Source organism: Rhinopithecus bieti, unplaced genomic scaffold (genome assembly GCF_001698545.2).
Source record: "Rhinopithecus bieti isolate Rb0 unplaced genomic scaffold, ASM169854v2 scaffold_13348, whole genome shotgun sequence".
NCBI classification, from domain to species: Eukaryota; Metazoa; Chordata; class Mammalia; order Primates; family Cercopithecidae; genus Rhinopithecus; species Rhinopithecus bieti.
In genome coordinates this window covers 7,899,770-7,907,314 of record NW_016808764.1, presented here as the reverse complement: position 1 = coordinate 7,907,314, position 7,545 = coordinate 7,899,770, and the positions used below count along the sequence as shown (strand labels likewise).

The following is a 7,545-nucleotide window of genomic DNA, read 5'->3' as shown; positions in this document are numbered from 1 at the left end:
AAAAAAAAAAAAAAAAAAAAAGGAAGGCAGGGAGGGAGGCAGGGAGGGAGGGAGGGAGGGACGGATAGAGAGAGAAAGGAAAAGAAAAGAGAAAAAAAGAAATGAGAAATAACCCAGCACGGTGGCTCATGCCTGTAACCCCAGCAGTTTGGGAGGCCAAGGTGGGCGGATCACTTGAGGTCAGGAGTTCGAGACCAGCCTGGCCAACATGATGAAACCTCATCTCTATTAAAAATACAAAAATTAGTTGGGCATGGTGGCGTGTGCCTGTAATCCCAGCTACTTGGGAGGCTGAGGTAGAATTACTTGAACCTGGGAGACAGAGGTTGCAGTGAGCCATGACTGTGCCACTGCACTCCAGCCTGGACAACAGAGCGAAACTCTGTCTCAAAAAAAAAAATGAAAAAAAAAAGAAAAGTAACAGGCATTACTAAAAATTTCTCTTAAGAGTTTTATTTTTTATTTTCTACCCAACATAGGCATAGATATAATTTCTTAGCACTTTAATGCATATTTAATGTTCACGTTTACGGTGACCCTACATTAGATCCCACTGGCCAACACCAAGTTATAGTTAATCAGCTTGCCGGCCAAAAGGCTGGTGGCTCAGCATCATGGATAGAGGAATCTGGTGCAAAAGTTGAATCTGCGCCTACTTACAAAGTAACAGCAGTGAGCTGTGATATATGATGTTCTACCAAGGAAAGATTAGTGTGAACATTCTTCCTGGCATCAAAGGAAGAGCGTGGCTCTGGGTTTGGATCAACTCAGAGGATTGAGGTCTTGAGAAAATAACCACTCCTTAAAGATACCTCTGAGTACCATGACTTGCTTCATTTACTGACCTATATATTGATCCACTAATTCTTCGACAATCTGCTCTTCTGTTCCCAAGACACCATTTTCATGCTGAACTAAATGTAAACACCTAGTTAGCAAATGTGGAGGACATCTGTTCTTTTTACATGTCCAGCATCTATAACCCTTTTTTCTTTTGCAAACCATCCTTCAAACGAATTAGCTGTCCTGAGTTTGCTTTTTGTTGTTGTTTTGAAGAAATAGAGTCTCACTCTATCACCCAAACCGGAGTGTAGTGGTTCCCTCATGGCTCACTGCAGCCTCGACCTCCCAGGCTCAAGTTATTCTTCCACCTCAGCCTCTTGAGTAGCTAGGACTACAGGTGTGTGCCACCACACCTGCTTAACTTTTATCTTTATAGAGATGAGGATCTCACTATACTGCCCAGGCTGGTCTTGACCTTCTGGCCTCAAGCAATCATCCCCTCTTAGCCTCTCAAAGTGCTGAGATTACAGGAATGAGCCACCACGCCTGGTCCAAATTAGCTGTTTCTTTAAATGGTATTAAGGAATTGTTGATAGAATTGTGAAGGGCTTATGATGATATTGAAGCTATGTTTAAAATAAGAGTTCCTGGCCAGGCAGAGTGGCTCATGCCTGTAATCCCAGCACTTTGGGAGGCTGAGGCAGTCGGATCACTTGAGGCCAGTTCAGGACCAGCCTGGCCAACAAGGTGAAATCGTTTCTACTAAAAAGACAAAAAGTTAGCTTAGAGTGGTGGTGCACGCTTGTACTTCCAGTTACTCGGGAGGCTGAAGCAGGAGAATCATTTGAACCTGCGAGGTGGAGGTTGCAGTGAGCTAAGATCACATCACTGCACTCCAGCCTGGGCGACAGAGCAAGACTGTCTCAAAAAAAAAAAAATTTTTTTAAAAAGTTCCTGTCTTTACACAATACATTCTGACAGTTTCAAATAAAATAATATCATGTCCAGAATTTGCTTCAAAATAATCCAGGATTAGAGCAGGCGAGACAAGATTGGCCATGAATTGATCATTGTTAAAGCTGGAGGACAGAAATATGAGGATTCTATTTTATGTTCGAAATTTTCCATTAAATATATACATATGTAAATATATATATACACACACATATGCATATATATGAGGCTGTGTGTGCGCACTTGTGTGTGTTAGTGAGAGGCTACCAAAAAATTGTAACAATAATTCCTGAACAACTTATGATCCTGCACCTGAGCAATAATAAAGAGCAAGCCTGATTCCCTCTGCTCCCTGAGGAGCTTTCAGGAGGCAAGGTTCTAAATGCCCCATGCAGACCTGAGATTTTTCTCTTGCTCAAGTCCACGTGATGGAGCAGGAAGTTCACATGTCCAGGGATGATCACTTTCGCAAGATGTCTCAGGACAGCAATTTCTAAGAAATGAAACCTTTTCATGCACTTTTCCCTGACAAGCAGCTGGGAGCAGGGACTGGGCCAAGCGTAAGTGAAAGCATACCTGATTGTGGTCATGGGCCCCAGGTCAATACATAAAGTCTAGGTGAGAACCAAAGCAACAGCAGCAAAATATTAAATATGAAATGGGTTAGATAACTAGAGGGAGCCAAGATATAATGCCAAGCACATTAGGATGGAGAAAATGTAAAATACGAAGATGGCAGAAAGGTACAAACGGAAGACACAACTAAGTATTCCCCTAGGGAGCCTTTTGGGGGACTTTTCATGCAGCAGCCACATCAGGACAAATGAGGTGCCAGCAGAAAGACTGGTGGATAAAATGACTATAAAACTGCTTCCAAAACTGTGAAACCATGCGCACATGGGAGGAATTGCTTAGAGGCTACATATCACAGATGAGGTTGAGTGCTTACTATGCGTAAGGTACTTTATAAGCTCCCAGTACACAGTGGTTAAAAACATAAAATGTCCTGCTTCATTGAGCTAACATTATAGTGAGGCAAACTGATGTAACTGTCAATTATTTAAAGGTGTGATAACTTCACCTAAAAATACTGCCAGCTTCTCTTTAGAAATCAGAAGATCTAGGCCGGGCGCAGGGGCTCACTCCTGTAATCCCACCACTTAGGGAGGTCAAGGCAGGCTGGTCGCTTGAGCTCAGGAGTTTCAGACCCTGTCTCTGCAAAAAAAATATATAAAAATTAGCCGGGTAGTGACACATGTCTGCAGTCCCAACTGCAGTGACCTATGATTGCACCACTGCACTCTAGCCTAGGTGACAGAGCAAGATTCCTTCTCAAAATAATATTAATTATCAGAAGATCTAGCAAGGCTTGGTCTGTATTCCTGCATGGCAACAAGAGGCTGGAACTAGTGGCTGCTTCCTTTACAGGAAATGTGGCCTGCAGCTCACCACAATCCCCACCATTCCCTATTGTGTTATACTCTGCCTTACTTCACTCTATGTTATCTGCCTGAGCTCTGCAAGCTTTCAAGTTTGTGACTCCTGCTCCCTCGTGTCCCCAAGTTGTGATACTTGCCTCTCCTAAAACCACCAGATAGCCCGAGGAGAATGTAAAGGACCCACTCTTATTTGAATCTGAATCCTGGGTTACCATTTAATCTGATGTAACCTTGGGCAGTGACATCACCTTGCTGAAGTCTCAATGCCCTAAACTCTGAAATGGAGGCAATCACATCTGGTTTATAGGATTTTTGTGAGGACTAGGCTTTGGCTAATTAGCTCTTACTCCTCCTTTGGATCTCACCCCTAGCACTGCTTCTTCAAAAAAACCTTTCCAGACCTCCCAAATAGATCAATACCTCTGATAGACATAGGTTCTCAGCACCATGTCTCTTCTTGGTGGCACCCATCTCCCTTAGAATTATACATCAGTTGGTGGATTACTTGCTTAATTCCTGCCTCTCCCACCAGTCTGAAAACTCAATAATGGGAGGGGAATCCTGCTTTTGCTCCCTACCTACCACCATATCTGGCATTAAATAGGTCCTCAGTATTATTTAGAAAGAAAAATGAGCTGTGTACGGATGCTGATACAACCCCTGGCATATACGAGGTGCCCCACTGATTCTCTCTGCCCCACCCTCAGCTAATGCCTGTTATGTACATGGTACCCTAAGCTTCCGGGGCTAAAATTGGCTCAATTTTTAACATTTGGGGAAGAAGTGATTAGGCTGTGTGTTCTAACAAGCTATCCACCTCCCAGAATAAGGATTTTTGTTTTGCCCACTGACATACATGTAGCCAAACTGGTGTCCAGGCCACTCATCGCCTGAAAGCTAAAAACTCAAAAGACAAGCTTTGGTGAAAATAAAGTTAGCTTTATTCAAGAAACCAGCAACCTGCAAAAGGCAGTGCACTAGGGTTCAAAGACCTCCTTTTTCAGTTGTGCCTCTAGATCCAAGAATTTTAAGGAAAATTAGGAGAAATAATCATCAAAACATTCTCGTGGGCCAGGGGCAGTGGCTCATGCCTGTAATCCCAGCAATCTGCGAGGCTGAGGCAGGTGGATCACTTGAGGTCAGGAGTTCGAGACCATCCTGGCCAACACAGTGAAATGCCATCTCTACTAAAAATACAAAAATTTGCCAGGTGCGGAGGCGCACACCTGTAGTCCCAGCTACTCAGGAGGCAGAGGCTGCAGTGAACCAAGATCACTGCACTCCAGGCTGGGCGACGGACCAAGACTGTCTCAAAAAACAAAACAAAACAAAAACATTCTCGTCAATCATGCACAGTCTCAGATAGGCAGTTAATCATTACTTTCTTGGTCAACACCTTGTGACTAGATTGTGTAGGGACCATCAGCCTGTTCCCAGAGCTGCTGGTCTGTGTGTTTTATCTGTTGAAGGTCCTGTTTTTGCTGTAACTGTTTTTAGTGAATAATTTACAAACTCAGGCAAAACAATAATTATACTCAAGCAAGCAAGCTTTTCTCTAACATAGAGTCAGTACTGCTGTTACCCGTTGCAGGGCCTAGGGGACTTAGCTGGACGCCTACCTGGCTTTTGTTACCCAATGCAATGCCTCCATGACATAGCTAAATGCCTACTCAGATTTAACTCTGCTTATTTTTAGAAAACAGGATGTCTGTGGTCATAGGTTCCTTCTTAGCTTACTCAACCTCTCAAGAACCTCTAGCTTCATCCTCATCCAACTTCAGTACTAAATGGCATTCCCATTGGTGCCATGACAGTTGACAATCACCATCATGACCCGAAAAGACCAAAAAAGGACAAAAAAAGAGGCAGCTCCTTGATTCCAGGAAAATCTACCTCCCTTCCCAAGAAAAAACATGAATATTCCTCCTCCTGTTCTTTTTTTTTATTTTTTTAGAGACAGGGTCTTGCCATGTTGCCCAAGCTGGTCTCCAATTCCCGGGCTCAAGCGTGCCTTCTGCCTCCTTGCCTTGCTCTTAACGCCCAGCCCCTTCATTAAGGACACCTGAGGACTAAGCTCTGCTTTGTATGTTTTTTGTTTTCTGTTTTGTTTTTGACCCAGTCTCAATTCGTCACCCAAGCTGGAGTGTGGTGGCACTATCTCGGCTCACTGCAACCTCTGCCTCCCGGGTTCAGGCGATTCTCACATCTCAGCCTCCCCAGCAGCTGGAATCACCGGTGTGTACCACCATGCCCAGCTAATTTTTGTATTTTTAGTAGAGACGGGGTTTCACCATGTTGGCCAGGCTGGTCTTGAACTTCTGACCTCAAGTGATCCACCTGCCTTGGCCTCCCAAAATGCTGGGATTACAGGCGTGAGCCACCACCCCCGACCTAAACTCTGATTTTTAAAATCCTGCCCAAATTCCTATCTAAGGGATCTGGGGAGTCATGCCCTACAAACCATAAATTCTCATCAGATTGGTTTTATTTAACCCTCTATATGATGACTTACTTTCCAATCTGACTCTGGCATAACATTACGTGACAAAGAAGAAAGTCAAAATTATTTTACCCCAAAACATGTTTCTTTGCCCTATTTTGCAATTTCTTCCATAAAGGACAGTATTTTCCCCTAAAACCTATCCTTTGTGGGGGAAAACGTGCCTCTGTAAAGAACATCTATTAACATAGCTAGATCTTTTTCTTCCAGGCCCTTCCAATCCTAAACAGATTAACTAAAAGTCTAACACCTTTTGAAGATCTGAGTAGGAAACATTTGTCACCTATTATCTCTAAAGGCAGCCACCATAAGACTTCAAAAGAACTTTGGTCTCCACTTTTATCTTAACCTGTACATTTCCTTTCTATCAATCCCAGATCTTTAGACAAACTCAACCAATTGTCAAGTACAAAATGTTTACATTTACCTATAGCCTGGAAGCCCCCACCCCTTTGAGTTGTCCTGCCTTCCTGGACCAAACCAATGTATTTCTTTAATGTATTTGACTGATGCCTCATGCATCCCTAAAACGTATAAAACCAAGTTGCACCCCGACCACCTTTGACACATGTTCTCAAGACCTCCTGAGGGCTGTGCCACGGGCCATGGTCACTCGTATTCGGTCCAGAATAAATCTCTTCAAATATTTCAGTTTTACTTTTCATCAACACTTCCTATTACCTGTAAATTCTGTTTTCAAGAGCTGAGAGCTTGACTTGCGAGCTACGCTCCCGCTCCCACTTCTCCAATTCCATGGCCACTGAAGGGTGAACTGCCTGACACACTTGGTCTCATGCGCTAACTCTGCAACAATGGACAGACAAAAGCCCCTTTGGGAGAAACCAGCACCCCCTGGTGACACTGTTGCCTCTGCCAAGTGCGCAAAGCGCAGCCTGGCACATAGTAGGTGCTCAAGAGAGGGAAAGCCGGTCTATGAAATCGGGGACAGGGGCAGCACCATGAGGGAGCAAGCAGCGGCCTGGCTGGCGGAACGCTGGCCCTGAGACCCCTCTGCCGCCTTCTCCTCAAGCTCGACCACATCTACCTTCCCAACGCCAGGAGCAACAAGAAACCACTGAGCTGGGACAGCGCCGGGAAAGACCTGGAGCCACGCACAGATCCCTCCGCCGGCAAAGAAAAAGGCCACAACGCGCGCCTCCGCCAGGGCAAGCAAGTCCCACAGAGTCCGGTGACCCGCTCCAGCCCCGACCGCGGCCCTGGTTCAGAAACACAGCACAGATCCCTCCGCCGGAACTCCGTGTCCCTCCGCCAGACACATGAGTCCGCGCTCCCGTGCTCTCCTTCCCCGGCAGCCAGGCCTCGGTAGCGGCGACTCCGCCTCAGGGAGGTCCCGCCACCGCCTGGATTCTCCGCCTGAAACGGCACTCGCCTCCCGCTCCCATACTGTTCGCGATGGCAGGTGCCCTAGAGTCCCTCTGTGTCCCTCCGCTCCGGAAGGACCCTCAGCGCCCAGTCGCCGCGCAGCGCGCTCTCGCGAGAGTCCTCCACACGGGCCCCCTCCCCCAACCCCTAGCCCGCGAGGACGCCTCGCGCGGGCCCCGCGGCGCTTGGTGGCAGGCGGCGCATGCGTGGCTGCGGCTCCCAGCGCCCCCCGCGCTCTCCGCGGGCCGAGTGGACGAGGCCAAACGCGAGGAGCCGGCCGCTGCCCCTTGCGAGGCCTGGCTTCGGCCTGCGGCTCTTCTCCTCTCCTAGCGGAACGGTTTTTGCGGCCTTTCCTCAGTGGGCAGAGGTTTCCTGAGGACGGTTGGGGCTGTAGTGGGCCCGAAAGAGCCCGGCGCCGCTCTCGGACTCCGCCAGCTCCCAGCGGCACCCGCAGCGGCCTGGGCATGCTGCCGTGACCCGAGCCCG

The 7,545-nt window shown here is 47.0% G+C and overlaps 1 protein-coding gene across 2 annotated transcripts in view; it reads right to left on the bottom strand.

The window, feature by feature from the left end:
• The window catches only part of LOC108538868 (bcl-2-binding component 3-like), a 33,985-nt gene extending 26,447 nt beyond the window's left edge, over positions 1 to 7,538 (bottom strand). The window contains exons 1-3 of one of the 2 annotated variants that reach the window (XR_001888212.1): positions 6,722 to 6,818; positions 6,358 to 6,480; positions 2,819 to 2,952 (exon numbers count right to left, since the gene is read on the bottom strand). Coding sequence is in view for 1 of the 2 variants with exons in the window: in XM_017887193.1 (XP_017742682.1) it covers positions 6,475 to 6,480; positions 7,082 to 7,525 (450 nt within the window). In the remaining variant the exon portion in view is untranslated. Of the gene's footprint in view, positions 1 to 2,818; positions 2,953 to 6,357; positions 6,481 to 6,721; positions 6,819 to 7,081 lie in introns of those variants that run through there. The other variant, XM_017887193.1, reaches the window with a different exon arrangement.
• Positions 7,539 to 7,545: the final 7 nt, after the last annotated feature.